Below are 20436 nucleotides of genomic sequence, written 5' to 3'. Positions count from 1 at the left end.
GTTGACCGAGTGAAGGGATTGGCCGAGTTGGTGAGGGTGAATGAGGTTTTGCAGGTAGAGTGGGGCGAAACCATAGAGAGATTTAAATACAAGAATGAAGATCTTGAACTTGATGAATTTGGGGATGTGGAGCCAATGGAGCCGAGCAAGGGGGGGATGATAGGAACATGGGAACAGGAGTAGGCCGTTCAGCCCTTTGATCCTGTTCTGCCATTTAATTAGATCATGGCTGATCTGTACCTCAACTAATCCTTTCAATTCCAATTTCCCGCTTTTTCCCCATATCCCTTAATACCCTGACCTACTAAAAATCTATCAACCTCACTCTTGAAGATGTGGATGGATCCAGCATCCACAGCCTTTTGGGGGAGAGAATTCCACATTTCTATCACCCTTTGAGTGAAAAAAATGCTGCTGGTTTCACTCTTAAATGGCCTGGTTCTAATTTTAAGACTATTTCCCCCTTGTTTTGGATTCCCCCACCAGAGGAAATAGCTTCTCTGTATCTCCCCTATCAGATCACTTTATCATTTTAAATACCTCAATCAAATCACCTCTCAACCTTCTAAACTGAATGGAATACAATCCAAGTTTATGCAGCCTTTCCTCGTAACTTAACCCTTTTAGGCCTGCTAACATTCTGGTGAACCTGAGCTGGATCCCCTCCAGGGCCAATATATCTTTCCTGAGGTATGATGCCTAAAACTGAACGCACTACTCCAGATGGGGTCTGACTAATGCTCTATATAGCTGAAGCATCAGTGATAGGATCACTGAACTTAGTACAGGAGAGAAAACGGACTGCAGAGATCTGGATATTCTGGAGCCTGTGCAGGAAAGAGTTGGATAGACTGGCAAGCAAAGCATTAGCGAAATCAAGCCAGGATGTATTATTTATTCTCCTGTTTTTTGGAGCATGCTTACAATGTAATTCACATTGCCTCAGGTTCTGTTCATATTTGACAGCAATTGATTGCAAAAAAAAACTGAGTGATTTTGCCACAATATGTGCAGTATAAACTGCATACAAATGCTTTAATAAATTGCATGCAGCTTGTGGAACTAATGAGACAGACACCCTTTTCTCATTCTGTGTTTTTGTTTCTTATATTCTCAACAGTTCAATTGTCAATGGGGAAAATCTGTTCATCATTTGCTACAGCATACTATCAATACAATGTAATAAGGTCATCAATTTAGTGCCAAAATAATGATCCTTTCAGTTTGCTTTTAGCAGTAAAATAATTCCTTTAACATAGAAAAACTGCAATAGTTTGCTTATTTTACAATGTGTCCTGTGGGACTTTTTGGAACATCCAAGGATTATTTTAGTACTATATGTAGATGAGATATGAATCCAGCAGTGGTTTTGGGTGGAAGGAAACACTGGAAGAGGATTCACCAGTTTCTTGTATCAGCTAATGAGTAGCACAGACTTCATTCTTAGCGTTCATGCACAGAAGCAACTAACTTCCACAATTGTCTCTGTTCATCTTTCCTTTTGAATTCTCGTCCAATCCACAAATGAGTGACTTTTTTGAAGTAGTTCACTTTTACACAAACACTGATTTCAGTGGTTTGTAATCTACTATTGTTCTCTTGTTTTTTAACCACTTTCCTTTCCTATATTTTTCTCCCTGCTATTGTTTTATTATCTTCTTTCCCTGGTCCTTTCGTAGCATTTCAACTCTCTTACTGACATCTAAATCAGTGGTCTCTGAGCAGAGAAAAGCAGTGGAGGGGAGAGAAACAAGAAGAAGTGATGAGGCAGAAAAAAAAGACAAAAGGAAATGAATAGAGGATACTCAACAAGCCTTTGATTTGATATAACACCCTATCATATCGATGAAATGTTGCAAAGTACTTCAAAGGATTTACGGAAAAAGTGTAGTGACTATTTGTAGGCGAACAAGGCAGCTAATTTGCACACAGTGATGCCCCACACATGAAGTGAATAACCAATTTTATCTGGGGGATTGTTGGCTAGGCATCGGGAAAAACTCCCTTCTCATTTTGAACAGTCCCATGGAATCTTCACATCCAGCTAAACAAGCAGATCGATCCTCAGTTGTTTTTTTTGGTCCCTTCTCATCCAAAGACTGGCACCTGTGACAATGTAGGTATCCTCCAGCGCTGCAGTGGGGCTAAACCTGAACTATGAGCTCAAAGTCCTGACATGAGGCTTGAACTCACTTCCTTCTCACGCAGGTGAGACTGCTACCGACTAAGACAGGTTGGTAATTAACACTACATGATAGAAGTTGGCAACGTGCAGGAAAGTGAAACTACAAGTTCTATTGTGTGTTATTTGTATGAATGCAATTCACTATTTTTTCTCTGCTTTTCCCGCTCTGTAAATTATTGGGGTCAAATTACAACAAAACTCATCTGAAAACCCTGGGAATTTATTCCAGAATATTGCATTGTTCAGTTTCTGAACAGTAGAGAGAGTTCCTTATTCTTACTTCAGATATGGATTAGATTAATCAGACACATCAGTCATCAGATTGGACAGTTTAAGACTTGCAAAAAATAAAATACACTGTTAGTTTCGGTCACCTCCAGCTTTCAGTACTTGGTTTCATGGTAGTGTATTGTGTATGGCCTTTATCTGTATATCTGTATTCCAACCATGTCCCTGTTCATTCCAGTTAAGAAGTTACACATGAGTAGGAGCTTTCTGGCAGAATGCATTTTGAAGAGCTATTGCGAACATAGCTTTAATTTATGTACTCCACAGCTTGTGGATAACAGGACCAAATGCAGACTGTGTGGTTGCGAAACTATAATATTATACATTCTAAACCACGGTGTAACATTCAGTATGCAAGTACACCTTTGTCATTCAGAGATTGCTGATAAATGCAGGTTAGGCAAGAAGTCAATGGTGTAAATAAATTGCTGAGTTCATTTCAGCAATAATTTCTGTAAGTTGTAACATGACAGGTCGTTGCTTTGATGTATTTTATTCTTCTGACCTCTTAAATAAGTCGGTACTATTTACTCTAGCTTGCCATCGTTCCTTTTCCATCATTCATTTTCCATGCTCATCGTTTAAAGTGCTGTACTCCCTGCTCTTCCTATTGTGGGCAAGGTCAAAGTCAAAGTCAGGGTTGTTCATTTCAGCCAAGCAGTGTCCTTTTTATAGCTCCTGCATAAGGACAGGACCCAATCCTTCTACGTAAGTAGTTTACGTAGTAGGATTTTCTGAGCATCTGTTCAGCTGCACTTCACATGCCATCATCCACTTCAATCATTTTGTATTGGAAATTCTAAATTTAGGGCAGGGATGTATTTTTCAGGTTTTTGTGTACACTTTTGCAGAAACTTGGTCAGCAGCTAAAAAAAAATGTATCCAGGTAAGATGCCAAAGCTTTTGTTGCAATCTTACATTTTATTTTCGATGCTTTGCTATTGACTCCTGACACGAGTCGTATATTGTTTTTGTGGTGTTAGATTTTTACATGTTGGGATGAGCTACCTTTTTTGTAATTGCCTAAATAATTCTTTCTGTTAACCCTTCTCCAAATTTGATCTGACAGACTTACAGGTACTAGTCTGGTTGGAAGAGATGTTTCTGTTCGAGTTACACATCTGTTGCAAATAAACCTAATGTCACTGAACACATACATTCCAACTACAGTGGAAGCCGGTTAACCTCAAGTAAATTGGACAAAACCCCAGGCCCCGATTCATTTGAATTCTTACCTGTTTTAAATATGCCGGTTAATTTGTGCAATGATCAGGTTAATCCAAACAAAATGCCACGCTAGTCACCGTTGAATGTACTCACTCGGCCTTCTGGGTCTCAAGTGGCTCCATTCAGCCATGACTAGCTCCAGGATGGAGATGTGAGGAGTCAAATTACGATTGAATGAGAGTGGACTCCAGCCATTCACAAGCGGCTTTGGGCTGTCGATCAGTGAGTGGGGGGTGCGGAGAAATGGGGAAGAAACGAGGGAGGGAATGGGAGGAGTCAAATCTCGACTGATTGACAGCTGGAGCCGCTCGTGAATTGCTGGAGCCTGTCCATTTACAAGCAGCTCCAAGGCTGTCAATCACCTCTGGCCACCGCTAATGGGCCCCTTCCGTCCAATGGGAATGGCAGTGTGAGGGAGGAGCTCCTCTGCTGGGTGGGAAGAAGTAATGGTATTTTGGTTAACCTCGGACGATGCTTAAACCGGACAAAAAAAGTCCGCCCCTGATGTATCCTGCTTAACCGGCTTCCACTGTATTTTGATAGTGATGCCTCAGGTGGTATGTATGTCTCATGTTTGAACAAATCATTAGAACAGTCTTCACAAAGGATTAGACATCTTTGAATCTAACCTCGCCAGTTTACCTACTTATAGACAAAGGGAAAACACGTTTTAATTTTGGGGGGTCATGAGATAAAGATTATGTATAACCAAGAGCAAGGGAATGTAACATTACATTCAGCTTTGCTATGAAAATATTGGTTAACCCATCTGGTAACTGTTTTACTGTAATGTCAGGTTTGCTGTGGCCGGCATTCTGTTATTTAGTTTTAATCTGATAAATTCATGACTGGAATATACAAGAACAGCGCACGTGCTGGTTTACAATCTATGATAGACAGGATCCAGTCTGTTCTGCTTCTTGAACATACTGGGCTCTCTTAAGGCGATTATTTGTAACCAAGGGCTTTTTTTGCTGTAAGGAATTAAAAGTAGTTCAGTGCGTTCACTGCAGGTTTAGAATGGAATGAATTAATGCTGGGATTAATACTAAACTTCTCTTGTTGATTTATATTTATACATGGAAGTGGTAATGCTCCAGAATATATTTTATTAGCAATACAAGGAGTGGGGATTTTAGGAGCTGTGCGTGGAAAGAATTTAAGCTTAAATTTGAAAGAAAACCCTTTCAGAACATTGTTATCTCATGAGTTTATTCCTTCTATTTCAGGAGCCACACATTTTCTTATCACTCACAGATATCTCTCTGTAATATCACACAGATACCTCTCTGTAATCTCACATTCAGATGCCTCTCTTTTATTAACAATCATTGGTAGTTTAGGCATATTCTTTGCAAATCCAGCAAATATAACAATTCTCAGAAACATCAAGTTCAGTGTCCATTCATGCAACCACATTTGCCATTTATTTCTCAGTAAGCTAAAAATTTATAGGGGCAATACAGTGAGTAAATTTGCCATATCTGTAGCGTAGTGGTTAAAGCACTCACCTCCCTTACGAGAGGACTGGGTTAGATTCCCGGCAGGGCAAAACGTTGGGTAAGTTTCCTTACTCCACACACCTCTGTTTAACTAGCAGTAAGTAGGAACCCGGTTGTTAGTCGATTGGCGAGTCGCTTTACTGGGGTAATAATACCTTCAAAGTTAAATAAATTAAATTAAATAATAATAATTTGGTCACTCAATCCACAACTGTTTGTGGGACACTGCAGTGCGCAATTGCCTGCCACGTTTCACCCACAAAAATACTGTCAATTCACTTTACAGTATATTCTGTGAAGCACTTTGAGATGTCTTGAAGATGTGATCAGGCGCTATATCAAATGCAAGGTTTATTATTATATATTTCTTAACAAGATTCCTTGATAAGGAATCTGAGTCACACAAGAGGCTCTTGCCAGTAACCGGACTTGAAACGGCAACTCCAAGAATGCAGCTCCCACGTGATCTATTGCTGAAGGAGCAATCTTGTGGTCCATAGAAATTGGTATAGATTTCCTCATAAGAAATTCTGTTAAGCAATAACATTAATTTAATGCAATTTGAAACTCCTTACTTGAAATTCTAAGAATTTTGTTGTCCTCAGCATTGTAGGTATGAAAGGCCAGTAACATCAAACAATTCTGTTTTATTAAAAATAGGGTTATGTGAGAGTGATTTACAAATGGTGATCTCTTCAACTATTGAGGTCATGTCAGAATTTGTGTAGCTTTAGATTATCAGTCTTTTGAGTCCCAAGGTGAGATCACAGACTTGCAATTGCTCCTATCTGTCTGTTATTTTCCCAACTATATACTTTGGAGTTTATGGGGTGAATTTATTCTGCTCTGCCCTTCTTTTGGTTTTGCAGGCAGTGATATGTCAAAGTGGGTGCTGACCACCTGCGTGCTCTGTGTCATCAACGCATAAATAACAAACAATTGTGACATTAACACTGAACTTCCAATTACTACAATAATGATTTCCCTTTATTTTATCCACTGATTGTCTTGTTTTGTGATAATTCATTTTGCCCTACTGTTCTATTTTGCAAGACTGGCTCACTGAAAGCTTTGTGTACCTTGCCTATTTAGTGGTGAAATAGTGGTGTTTAAGTTAAGCTTTTGAGCCTTCAAATATTTCACTCAGCTAACACCGCAAAGGAAAAGGCAATTCTAAGGTTAAAGTGAATGAACATCATTGACATGTGCACTTTGAAGTCCATCAACTACTCTTGATCCTTAGTAGGAAAGGGCAGTATTTGAAGGGGAAAATCATCTTCAATGTACCTGACTTGTCTTGAGATTGAATCTATAAGACTTTCTTCAACGAATTTAGTAAATTTAAGCAATCTTAGTACTACATACATTTGCTGCCATCTATTATGTTAGATATCCTTCAAAATATATGAAATGTACAATGGGGAATGCCTTGAAGCTTTTGGTGGAATGCTATTTTAGGTGAATTCTGAACTGCAATGTAGCATAAGTAGGTCAACAGAAACGATATTGAGCTTCTCTCAGTAATGATGCTGAATAGGTTGTTATCCAGCTGAAGTGTTTCTGAGAAGGACAGCTTCTAATGTATGGTGATGTCCAGGTCCCAGCCATTTCCTACAACTCAAAGGCATATTTATTTGAAGCAAAAAACATCAATGTATTTTAGAGGAACCTTAATGTTTCCATGAGGGAGATAAGAATAGAAGGCTAAAGGCATTAGGAGGGTTGCAAGTATATGTAGAGTATAAGCACTGGTACAGACTAGTTGGGCTGAAGTGCTTGTTTTTGTGCTGTGTTCTATGCAATTCTGTGTAAAATGGGGTCTAAGCAACAACAACAAGATTACATTTGTATAACGCCTTTCACGTTGGGAGGACATCCCAAGGCGCTGGACAGAGTACAGCATTTCAGGCCCGAGCTAGGGTCGGGGGGGGGGAGAAGGGAAGGGGAAGAGGGGTGGTTGATGACATGGTCAAAGAGGAGGGTCTTGAGGTGGGATTTGAAGGAGGCTAAGGAGGGGGAGAGGCAGAGCGACTGGAGGATGGAATTCCAGAGGTTGGGGGCAGAGTGGCTGAAGGCGCTCCCGGCAATGGTGGGGCGGGTGGGTCGGGGGACGTGGAGGAGGCCAGAGCCGACTGAGCTGAGGGAATGGGCAGGTTGGTAGGGGGTTAGAAGGTCACAGAGGTAGGGTGGGGTGAGGCCATTGAGGGCTTTGTATGTGAGGACCAGGATCTTGAACTGGATCTTCTGAAGGACAGGGAGCCAATGGAGTCAGGTGAGAGTGGGGGAGATGGGGTGATGGAGTTTGGTGCGGGAGAGGACACGGGCTGCAGAGTTCTGGATTATCTGCAGCCTGTGGAGGGAGGAGTTGGGAAGGCCGACAAGCAGAGCATTTGCATAGTCGAGTCTGGAGGTGATGAAGACATGAACAAGCGTTTCAGTGGCCTGAGGGGTGAGGTAGTGGTGGAGTCGGGCGATGTTATGGAGGTGAGGGAAGGCAGAGCGGGTCATGGCTTGGATGTGGGGAAGAAAAGACAGTTGAGCTTCGAACAAGACACCTAGGTTCCTGACTGGCGGTGAGTTATAGTGTGTGACCATGGAGGTTGATGCTGACAGAGCCTGAGGTGCTGAGGCGCTGGCGCGAGCGAATCAGGAGGGCCTCAGTCTTGTTCACATTCAACTGTAGGGAATTTGCCCTCATCCAAGTCTTGATGTTCAACAGGCAGTCTGTCAGGACAGCAAGTGTGTAAAGTGCTTGGAAATTGATTACAAAATACAAATGCGGCAAAAAATGCGCGTATGTGGTTCTTGATTCACATTGTTAATAGAGTATAGTGAGGATACAAATCAACCCACACCAGTGAGGCCAATTATAGAGTTTCTACCACCAGGATCAATGAGCTCAATACATATCAGCATTGTAATCTGGTATCTTCTCAGTCTGTATGGTTGATTTAGCTTACTGGATGAACTCTTTGAACTAGAGGGAGTCACACATTTTTTTTCTGTGTGCCATTCTCAGGAAATGAAATTCAGTACTAGTGTGTTGACCATCTGGTCTATACTTCTCTCTCCAATTTATTCTGTTTTCTTATGCCACAGTTAGATTGCAGACAGCAATTCGATGTGCTTAATTAACTGAGCTAAGTTTTCCAAGCAATTATTAAATTCGTGCACAGGGAATCAGATAGATAGATGGACAGGGACAATTTACAACAACAACAATTTGCATTTATATAGTGCCTTTCATGTCAGGAGGACGGGGGGAGCTGGATTTGGGAAGCGTAGAGGCCAAAGTGGGGTTGGGATGAGAAGATGACTAATGATGCAGTCAAAGAGGGAGTTCTTGAACTGGATCAGTAGCAAAATAGCAAATTTAGTAGTGAACTTTTTCAGGCTTCTCAATTTTACTTTGAATCCAGAATTAAAACTTTTTAATTCAAGTTTAGATGATCTAGCCTTTAGTACTACTGAATGGATGAAGTATGTGTTAAAATTATATGACATACAGTACAACTGATTGTTTTGCTTCTACTACGTGCCTCTATTAATGAATTTAATTCCTTTCCCCCAGTAAATCTTTAGTTGAGCCATCAGAAACCCCCAGCTCATAACTGATTCCCTGTTTGAGGAATCACAATACAGTGGCAATGGAAGCAGGTTGTATTACGTTGGGGGGGGGGGTGGGTGCAGGCTAGAAGATCCAATGAAATGTTAGGGGAGCAGAAGTATGTTTATGTATGTAACTACTGTAAGACTTCCTCACAAACTTTAGTCATGATGTTAATGTTCAGAGTCACTGTCATTGTCAATGGTGCCTTGCCTTACCCACTCCTTCGCTTTGTTGCTACTTTCACACCGCTCATACCTTTTATTTGCCCACCTTTAATCCAGGTCTGATTGACAGCAACCTGGCCCAATGCTCACTTCCGGTTGCATTGAATTATGCCTCGTGCAGTGTAGGTCTCTGACCTACTATCCCCCTACTTACCTGCCCATACCCTCCGTTCCTCTGACTCCGGTCTGCTCCACATTCCCCGCCCCAACCGCCCTACCATCGGTGGTTGGGCCTTCAGCCTCTCAGCCCCTAGGCTCTGGAACTCCATCCCCCAGTGCCTTCGTCTTGCTTCCTCCCTTTCCTCCTTCAAGGCTGGTCTCAAGACCTTTCTCTTTGACTGAGCCTTCAGCTCCTCTCTCAACTCTCTATCCCCTCCTCGCCCCCTCCCATCCCTCCCCTCACCCTGACCATTTCCCCCCGCTTGAGTCCTGACCCAACTGTATGGCGCCTTGGGACGTCCTCCCGACGTGAAAGGTGCTCTATAAATGGAATCTTGTTGTTGTTGTAGGTCATTGATTAAATCAGATTTTGTACAATTTATACAAGTTGACCTGCAACTCAGACTTTGCGTAAATCATATTAAAAGTTATTATAACTTATGGTCCCGACTAATACGATTTATGTGAGTTTTACTGTAATTCAGCATTAATCGAATTTTTGATCTTATTGCGATCAATTTTAATTAATTGGAACTCTTGGGAACTTGGTTCTTACTTGTGAATTTCAGATGTTGTTTGTGCCAAATATTGAATGTTTTTTATATTCTTCGAAGTAAATCAGTGTAAATATTTAATAGAACCTTTAGCTTAATTGTCAACAAAAGCCCTAATCAGAAATGCTTGAGTATAAGGTTGATAATACTTGTGGAAACTGTGGCAGGTGGAGGTATATTATAGTTTGATTTTAGTGTTGTACTGTGCAAATATTAGGCAACAGTATTCAGGAAGTAAACAGCAAAGCCGTGTCTCCCCTTTTTTATGATTCCAATAGTCTCCAAGGTCTTTTTCCCCTTTGGAAATTTACAGCCTAGATGAAGAGTGCCAGCAGTGATTTGTTTCTGCACTTTGAAGCTATATCACTTCTGTTTGGCATCTTTAGTGCTGACTTTAGAGAAAATAAAATAAGCCATTTGCAAGCATACTAAGTGGTTAGTAAAGTCAGCTGCTGGATCCAACAAAATGGATTAAGACCAAATCTAAGATAAGCCTTGAGCCACAAAATGTTAATTTTGTTACCTGAATCCCATGGCATTAGGTATTGTATTACACACTAAAAACCAGATTGTTCAATTGAAAGAGTAATGAGACTACATTTCAGTCTACACTACGTGTATCACCTAGCAAAGCAGCTTAACAAGTATGAAGAAAAATTATTAATAATATTTAGTATTTTCTTAATATATTTTAAAAATAGTTGATGCCAACTCTTACATTACGTCACTAAACCTTAACCTAACTCTGCAACACAGCTTCTTATTCATGACTGTCCATCTCTAACTTTCATTAGTTAATGAATTATGTTCCATAAATAAAAAGTAATTCAACCTGCAATAATCTTAGAATTTCCTTGGTATTTAATATTTCCAGCAGTTTCAATTATTTCTGTGAACTAAAAGCAGCGAAGGTTGAAATGATTTGTTTGAATAGGGTTGTATATGAATACGGTTTCAGAATTCACTGACTTAAGAATTGAGGCAGTTTTTGTTTCACTGGATGGATATTGGTTAATGATTTAATGTATTCTTCCACCTGACATTTTTGGCCTTACCATCTCCTCTGATCTCAAATGGAAATCTCACAGCTCCTCCATTTCCAAAGTAACCTCCAAGATAAGAATAACAATAATAATAATAATATTCCTTGCATTTACAGGTACAGAGCTTTATCACATGTCTCAAAATAACAAAATGTCTCAAAGCGCTTCACATGATTTAGTGTAAAATGTAGCAACGGTGTATTTGTCAGCGAACAAAATGGCCAATTTACACACAGGAATATTTCACAGACAGTTATGAAGTAAATGGCCAAACTTATCTGGGAGATTGTTGGCCAGGAAACCAGGAGATACCCCCTTCACATTTTGGGTAGTGCCACAGGATCATAATGTCCACCTGAACAGACATTTGGAACCTCGATTTAATGTCTCACCTGAAGAATGGCATCTCTGACACTGCGTTGGAGTGCTAGGGCTGTACCAATGCTTGGTTTCCTCTTTGGCACCAAACATTTTTTTTCCCCTGAACAACTTTTCGCACTCCAAGAAACTTAAGTTACACAGACTTTGAAAACTGCATTTGTTTCTAGGAAAGCTCTTCCAGTACTTCTCTCTCACTCTTGGTCAGGGTACAATAAAAGGACTATTGGGATTCACAGCGTGGTGCTCTGTTGACAAATGAGAAGTCAGTGCATTAAAAGCGACCTCTGTATCAAATTCATTGAAAGAAATTGGGAAAATCCTGAATGCTGGCAAAGGCCAATTTACAGCTGGCTTTTTGTTTTCTGATCGTTTGTCAGACTTTTCATGCCTTTACTTGACTGAAAACAAAAGACTATCCTAAAATATAAGGTTGCACAGGACTGTGAAAAAAATATTAAATCCAGTCTTAAATTGGGAATTAAGAATTGGAGGAAACCCAGCTTCCAAATTATGGCTGAATTTAAGAATTTTCCACAATTCTGCACTCTGTTACGCTTTAAGAAGGTTTCAGATACAATAATCCTACGAGGTAAGACTGAGTGTAATTTCAGACTTCCTGTGCCTCAAATCTGCTGAATCGCAAAAGCATTGACAATTAATTTCTCCGCTCCTCCGCACCTCAAAGTAAATCTACATCTGAAGCACATTACTATTGTACTTTCACAAATGATACTTGTCTGTCACGGTGCTGAAAATGCCAAAGAAACCTTTTCTTCAAGTAGTGGAAAATGTCACGCAGACTTTTCAAAGGTCTTTTTGATATGCAGTGTATTAGAGCGTTTTAATTATGTGGACAGGCAATGCTAATGAATCCCATAAACAATTTTCTTCTTCCAGAGGTGGTTCAGCTGAGCCTGGCAGAAGATCAGAAAGTGATTGTCACCACAGCAACGGTGGGGCAGAGTGCCGTCTTGACATGTTCCATTCAGGGAACCTTGAGGCCTCCAATAATCTGGAAACGCAACAACATTATTCTCAACAATCTGGATCTTGAAGACATAAGTGTAAGTAATGAAATCAGCGCAAGATATTACCTCTCTGCTTTGTCTGTTAATGCTCAACAATTGAGAACTGAATTTTACATTGAATTAGATATTGTCCATTCATTCATTTCCAATCCCAGTTATCTGACCACGATAGTTGTATTGTGGGTTTGTTTAGTGAACATAATAATCTGAAACACTGTGTGTTAATTTGTACATGGATTGATTGATTTACAATATTGATTTCCAATAGATAGCACGTAGACAAAGTACCTTATTAGTATTTAGTGGGACACTCTGACCAAAACAAAAGATAAGGAAAAGGATAGAAATCCAACATACAACAAACAATCCTAGTTGTTTACTCCACTAAAATAGAGAGTGGAAATAGGGCAGTAGAAGTAAAAAGGAAGTAACAGCTTTCAAAGTTGAAACAAAATGGAAGAAAAGGTTAGTAAAAGAATTAAAATATACTGGTGAGAAAGAGCGGGAGGAAACAATTTGTGAATAGTCCAGCCTCTGCTCTTCTGATTCTTGTTTACAGTTCATGTTTCCCTCGGTCTAAGCTTTCAGTCTCTGCTGCCCTATCCCTAGGAACTCTGATTCAATCATGTGCCTTGCTAACACACTCTCAGCTTTCGTAAATCTCCTGAAAACATCTCTTTCACTTTGCCAAGGATCACCTTAAAATTTCTCCAACCTTTGCTCAGAGTCCAATGGTCACATTGTTTTGAGGCTTCCTCTTATCTGAACAATTCTATACAACTACAAGTTTTCTCATAATAATAAACCTTGTATTTGATATAGCCCTATCACGTCTTCAAGAAGTCTCAAAGCACTTCACAGAATATACTGTAAAGTGAATTGACTATATTTTGTGGGCGAAACTCATGAATTGCTCAGGAATTGCTTCACAAACTTAATAGTCACAAATGTATTACAAAAGCTACAATGAGAACTTCATGCTGGATTACTGTGATATTGATATCAGCAATATAATTTGTTAACGCATCCCATCCTATGTATTTGTTTAGCTGTAAAAAAAAGTGTGCTTTCTTATAATGTCACTTGATAATAATAATCCTTGTATTTGATATAGCGCCTTCTCACATCATTGAGACACCTCAAAGCGCTTCACAGGATATATTGTAAAGTGGATTGAATGTGTATTTTGTGGACGAAATGTGGCAGTCGTTGCGCATGGCCATGTCCCGCAGACAGCCGTGGAATGAGCAACCAATTTTATGTTGGCCAGGACACTTCCCAATACAGCAAGATGTCGCACTCAACTGCCAAATCTTTCCGGGAACCTATTTGAAATCCTTAGTCGTATTGACCCATTGCTTTATTCATGTCAAAAGTGATTAAGTAACGGTGATTGCATGATCCTCGGATATTAATGTCAATCCCATTGCTTTAGTCCATTCAGTATCACAGGCTTTCAAGTGTTAACAAGACAGTTTACATTTAAGCACACCAAAGCATAAAATCTGCTTTATGCACATTTTCAATCTTCAGTTCAATATCACATCCACACTGAAGACATTTTTATTATCTGATGCCCTCACTAACTTCATTTCAAATAATTACTCTAGAATATCTATCTAAATATCGGATCCACACAACATTGAATTGGCTGATAAAATTGGCATGATTTTCTAGAAGCATTGGATATACTTTGATTTTTGCTCTGGAGAAGAAGCAAGCAAAGGTTTGTCAATCTAATTAGGGCAGGTCTAAATCCCTCTATTGTTCAAAATATAATAAATGTAATACTGCACCAGTCAAGGCAGAAACTTGATGTTGATTCAGAGACGATGAAAAGTAAAGTTCCCATTCAGAACTTCTAATTTGTTTCCACTGAAGCGTGTAAGTCTATCAGTAATGGTCGCAAACTTATTAATGAAGCTATAGTGAGTGGTACAGACAGGCTTCAAGATGGATCAGATCATGACGATATTGATATCAGCAATATAATTAGTTTAACCCACTCTATCCACCCCATACACTCACTTATGTTGCCTCTGACTTGTCAGTGGCAGAACAAATGTTGCAGTTTATGTACAACCAAAGCACTCTATCACCACTTTGTGTGGCAGGCAGATATTTATATATTGTAGCACTGATCACGTATTGCCTATGCTGCCTGACAATGTCACTCCATTGCTGCGTGTATGATCTTCATACTTCGTAACTTTTATGCAGCTGTTTGGGCAAAGATGGTTTGTGTGAAGTTAGCAACAACAACAAGTTACTCTTGAATAGCGTCCTTCACATCGGAAAGACGTCCCAGGGCACTATACAAGAAGGGGTAGGGGGAGTTGGTGGCTCGCACCATGACGGTGACTTGACAGAAGAGGGGAAAAGTTGCAGTTAATGTCAAGCACAGCACCTCTGTGAAATCCCATCAGTGGTCGACATCAGAAAGGAAAGAGATCCATTCAAGCAGAGAGCTGGTCTCCACATTAAACAAAGCGAAGCAGTAGCATGGAGATCAGCGCCCAGGTTCAGCGAGCCCCACTCACCGGTTTTGTGTGATGTTAACAGAAGGGGTAGGGGGAGCTGGTGGTGTAAACTGAACACAGACAGAGAAATAATAACTGTAATGCTTATTTTGCACAGAAGCAGAACCAATAGCAATAAAATGATCAAGAAATGGGCTGAGATGTAACTGCCCAATTTGGAATGCTGATATTTATTACAAGACCTTGAATATAAAAGTAAGGAGGGCCTTCTCCAGTTATTTGCATTATTGTGTACTTGGATATACCACCTTGGAGAGAGTCTAATAGCAGTTCCCTAAATTAAAACTTGAAGGGGTTTAGCAATAATGAGAAGCCGGGTAGACTGAGGTTATATTCCTCAGAATACAGGAGGTTAAGTCGTGACTTGATTGATGTATTTACAATAATGAAAGGAATTGACAGGTTGCAAAGTGAGTGACTCTTCCCTCTGGCAGAGAGACAAGGGAGAAAAGCCAAGATGACTTCAAATCAGAACCAAGAAAATAAAACCAAGGTTGGGAGGCAATTCTTCATCCATGGGTGATGAAGTTGTGGAACTCTATGCCCCAGAAAGCTGCAGAGGCAGAATCAATAGGGATACTTGAAAGGTAGATGGATAGTTGGGTAAAGATATTGTGGGCTAGGCTGAAAGGACAGGACATTGGGATTAAAAGATCTGCCAAGATCTAATAAACTGCTGGGACTAGCTTGATGGGCTGAATCGCTACCTGCTTCTGTTTTCCTAGAACTGAGGTTGGCATCCAAGCAGAGTTCTAGAGGATTAACCATAACACTTCCACTGTAACACTAAAGTAATATTCCTTTTTATAACTCCTGTAATTTAAAACTCCAGTATTATGGTGTTGGGGATTTTATCATACCTTAACCTTTGGGGAAGAATTCCAGTGAGTATTATACCTATCACTTTTGTGATGTCAACCATTAGTGGAGTCCTGTAGCTCAGTGGTTAGAGCACTCGCTTTGCAAGCGAGAGACCTGAGTTCAATTCCAGGCAGGGCGAAACCTTGGGCAAGTTTCCTTACTCCTCACGCCTAATAATAATCCCTCCAAAACAAAAAACAATAATAAATTGGTCATTTTCAATCTACGACTGTTTGTGGGACATTGCTGTGCGCAATTGGCTGCCGCTTTCGCCCACAAATATACAGTCAATTCACTTTACAGTGTGTTCTGTGAAGCGCTTTGGGACGTCCTCCCGACGTGAAAAGCGCTATATCAAATGCAAGGATTATTATTATTATTATTATTATTATAGTGGGATTTCCCAAAGGCAGAGTGTGTAGTGCTCAGTGCAATTTTACCAGATTTTTGTCAAATCACTATTGTAGTGAGAACCACCTCCCCCCACACAACACACACATTTGCCAATTTTACACAAACTTTCTCATTCAATTTTACCCAAATAGTTGCACAAAAGTTGTTTATTTAGTCTAAAGTACTCATTGCAAACAAAATTCACTGGGCTATTCACTACAGCCAGTTATTGTATGGGATTATCAAATCAATGGTGAAACTGCAGAATCAGTATCTTTGATGCAATTATGCACATTAAAAACATAAGAATTTGCTAGGCAAAAGAAGACCAAGGTCCATCTCGTTCACCTTCCACCATCCTGACAGTCAGTTGACATGTCGTGTCCCAAACTATATCCTGTATTCTGAGATATTATTCTCCAGCAGAAATCTATCTAATTCGTTCTTGAAACAAATGATATTTTCTGCTTCCACCGTCTCCCTAGGGAGACTGTTCCATAAGTTTACTACTCACTCACTGAAGTAATGTTTCCGCAGATTTGTTCCGAATTTACCCACCTTCAATCGCAGGCAGTGTCCTCTGGTTCTACTGTTCAGTACAAGATAAAACAGCTTATCATGGTCTAAATTATCTTTTCCCTTCAGAATCTTAAAGACCGTTATCATATTAACCCTCAACCTCCTCTTCTCCAGTGTGAACATGCCCAGTTTATCGAATCGCTCATCGTAGTCCCATCCCTCGATCCCCTCAATTATTTTAGTTGCCCTCCTCTGTATCCTCTCAATCACTGCAATATCCTTTTTATATTGCGGTGACCAAAACTGTACACTGTATTCCAAATGGGGTCGCACCAGTGATTTATAAAGTGGCAGGATTGCCCCAATATTTCAGCTCAATATTGCTCTTTTAATACAGCCTAGCATCTGGTTTGCCTTACTCACGGCTACCGAGCACTGTTGGGATAGCTTCAATTTATTGTCAATCAGGATCCCCAGATCCTTTTCATTTTCCGTACAGATTATTTTCTTACCATTTAAATAACAACAACAACTTGGATTTATATAGCATCGTCCACGTCGGACGGTGTTTCAAAGCACTTCACAGTTGCAGATCCCGGGGCCAAGCCAAGGGAGGGGAGGAAGCTGACCAAAGGCACGGTCAAAAAGAAAGGTCTTCAGCTGAGACCTGAAAGTGGGAAGAGAGGGGATGAGGCAAAGGGAGTGAGAAAGGGAGTTCCAGAGCCTCGGGCATAGTGGCTGAAGGCAAGGCCGTCGATGGTGGAGCGGAGGACTCGAGGGACAAGGAGGAGGCCAGTCCTGGTGGAGCGAAGGAATGCGCACTGTTGTAGGATACTCCCTTCCTGGATTTTTTGTCCCCATGTGAAGCACTTTATATTCATCTACATTAGATTTCATCTGCCACCGATCTGCCCAATTCCCAAGATTGTTCAATTCCTCCTTAATCTATTCTGATCATCTTTTCAGTCTTCCACCTTCATTAGCTTTGTGCCATCTCCAAATTTAGCCACTGGTGCTTGTGACTCCTAGCTCCAGGTCGTTTATGAAGATGTTAAATAAAAGAGGTCCCAAAATAGACCCCTGTGGAACTCCACATTATTCTAACAATACCTCATTGAATTGTTTAACTATCACAGTAAAAATCTGCAAATTTATACTGAAACTGATTTTTTTTTAAAGAACATTTAATTTTAAAAACACAAGTTTAAGTGTTATTTTGTCTCTCATTAGCCTGTTGTTAAGCTTTTCAATGCTATTAAAGAGCCAGTTGCACTCCCAATTCTTTAATACCATTAAATAAGTAATCAGCATTTGATGCTGGTTTGGAGTGCTTTGCTCATGTGCCTAGTTGTACAATGCTCTCCTTAGTCCCTGGCAAGAGCAATTCACAAAGAGTGATATACTATACATCTAAATCTGACCCTGGAAGTAGTTTGTATAATAATAGCAATCCTTAGATTTTGTATAGCTTCTTATCACATCTTTGAGACGTTTCAAAGCGCTTCACAAAGCATACTATAATGTGAATTGACTGTATTGTGTGGGCGAATCAAAGTAAAGTATCCACAGGACAAACTTAGGGGTGGGGAAGGATTCATTTATTTATTTATTTATTTATTTGTTTGTTTGTTTGTTTGTTTATTTGGTATTTATTTATTTAGTAACAATAATGTTATTGTTACTCATACCCAATCAAATCACTGCAATTTAGAGGCCCATCTGTCCGTAATGTCCTTTTTATTCAGAGCGAAAATAACAAATGCTCTCCCATGGTAAATTATGTTAACGTGGTGTCAGTGCCACAGCAGCTCATTGCAAATAAGTAGTGAATCAAACGAAGCAAAACCTGCTGAGGCTTTCAACTCCACTCTGACTAGTGCTGTATACACAAAGTAGAGCACTTCAGAAGGCGCATTGGAATATCATTCACGGGATTATAGATCGCAACAGGAGAGCATAAATTTGCATTACCTCATTGACTGGCAAGAGTATACATGCTATAATTAAACCATGGCAAGCACTGAAGCCAAAGGATATCTGTGCTTCAAATATGTGCTGAAATGTGTTGATTACCGGAGAAGTTTCGACAGCTTTATTACCACCAATAAGGTCAAATTCTGAGCCAGTTCCAGGACTGCTGCCACCACCTTGAATAAAAAGAGTAAGGGTAAAAGAACCAGTTGTAAAACCATATGACTTATGGTATGTAAATAAGTGTCTAACCTGAATTTGTGTAGTGCTATAGTTGTCATCTTTCACACTGACACTATTCCAGCTCCTACTCTGCCTTGCACTTTTATCCCAGCAAACGAGTTAGATCATGGCCGACTGTTCTCCTGATTAATTGGTCACTCACCTCATGGCTGCACATGCATTAAGATAGACACAGTCAGACGACTACAACAGCAACAACAACAAAATTACATTTATAGAGCGCCTTTCACGTCGGGAGGACATCCCAAGGCACTGGTCAGTCAGGGAGACTATTTATTTATTCGGAAGGATTTGCTTGTGTAAGACTCCCACCACAACATATTCAAATTAACTATTTTGATTAGAAGAAAACCTAGAGAATATCATAATCCCTGAAACAAAGGGGTTCTCCTTTCAACCACACAACTTGCAATTATAAAGTGGTGGAGCCTGACTCCAGCCTGGGATGGGGAGGTGGCCGTAAGCACGGTCGAAGATTTTCAGGGAGGACTTGAAAAGAGGGAGAGAGGGCAAGGCAGGGGGATTGAGGGAGAGTATTCCAGAGTTTTGGGGGGTAGTGGCTGAAAGCATGATCTCCGATGGTGAGGCGGATGGTGTGAGGGACGAGGAAGAAGTCGGTGCCAGTCTAGCGGAGGTGCCGGGTGGTAGATTGGGGAGTGAGGAGGTCGGAGAGGTAGGGAGCTGCCAGAGAGTAAAGGAATTTGAACATCAGTGAGAGGATCTTGAAGTCGATCCGTTTAGTGATGGGGAGCCTGGTCAGAACTGGTGAGAAGTGGGTACGGAGTTTGGTCCGGATAAATATGCGGGCGGCAAAGTTTTCCGCTTTCCCTGTTTTCACTAATCTGAAACTATAGTGATTACTAAAAGTGTGGCGACAACAACAGCAACAAGATTACATTTGTATAGCGCCTTTCATGTCGGGAGGACATCCCAAGGCGACAAAGTCTAAGATACAGTGTTAAATCTCGGACGGAAGTTGAGATGGGTTTAAATCCCACCTATAGTTCACAATGCTGTTGGTGAATTCTTCCACTTCAAAGATTTACGAGAGATAGATGAGTAGTGTTTATTTTACTTTGGCATCAGATAAAGGGTAGTGCAGTGCTGGATGAGTACTCGGTGACCAGAGAGAAGAGATTACCTGTTCTATGTCATGTTCTTTTATTTTTTGTTTGTTTTAGAAGACGGAACCTTTAATTCTCCTTTCCACTCCCATTCTGACCTCTCTTTCCATGGCCTCCTACACTGTTCGAATGAAGCAAACACAAGCTTGAGGAACAGCATCTAGTTTCCTCCTAGGCATCTTTCAGCCGTCTGGCTTCAACATTGATTTTAACGACTTCAGACCTTAAACACAACTTCCATCTTCTCTCAGCCTTGCCTCCCCCCTCCCCTTCTTCTATAACAATTCTGGGTCTCAGGCACATCTTTTCTTTCTGTAATCTTCCCACTATTGCCTTTTTTTGTCCTGCATCATCAACACCTCTGATCTCATCACCTACTGTCCTCCATCTAATTTTTTCTTTGTCTTTCTTTCCCCGCCCCCTTCTCTGTTTGTCCTTATAAATTACTCCATTTCAACAAAAGGTGATCGTCGTTAACTCACTTTCCTCTCTCCATAGCTGCTGCCTGACCCGCTGAGTGTTACCAACGATTTCTGTTTTATTTAGACTAATGTAAACTTATGTCCAGTCTCCAATCTAGCTTT

General features: G+C 40.4%; 1 protein-coding gene across 3 annotated transcripts in view; it reads left to right on the top strand.

Annotated features, from left to right (window-relative positions):
* The window catches only part of fstl5 (follistatin-like 5), a 297390-nt gene that overhangs the window by 216427 nt on the left and 60527 nt on the right, over positions 1 to 20436 (top strand). For all 3 annotated transcript variants that reach the window (XM_007899184.2, XM_007899183.2, XM_007899185.2), the window contains one exon: positions 12071 to 12237. In XM_007899184.2, the coding sequence (XP_007897375.1) occupies positions 12071 to 12237 (167 nt within the window). The remainder of the gene's footprint in view (positions 1 to 12070; positions 12238 to 20436) is intronic.

The sequence above is a fragment of the Callorhinchus milii genome, unplaced genomic scaffold, assembly GCF_018977255.1.
Source record: "Callorhinchus milii isolate IMCB2004 unplaced genomic scaffold, IMCB_Cmil_1.0 Scaffold1, whole genome shotgun sequence".
Taxonomy (NCBI): Eukaryota; Metazoa; Chordata; class Chondrichthyes; order Chimaeriformes; family Callorhinchidae; genus Callorhinchus; species Callorhinchus milii.
This window is presented reverse-complemented; position numbering and strand designations above follow the sequence as displayed.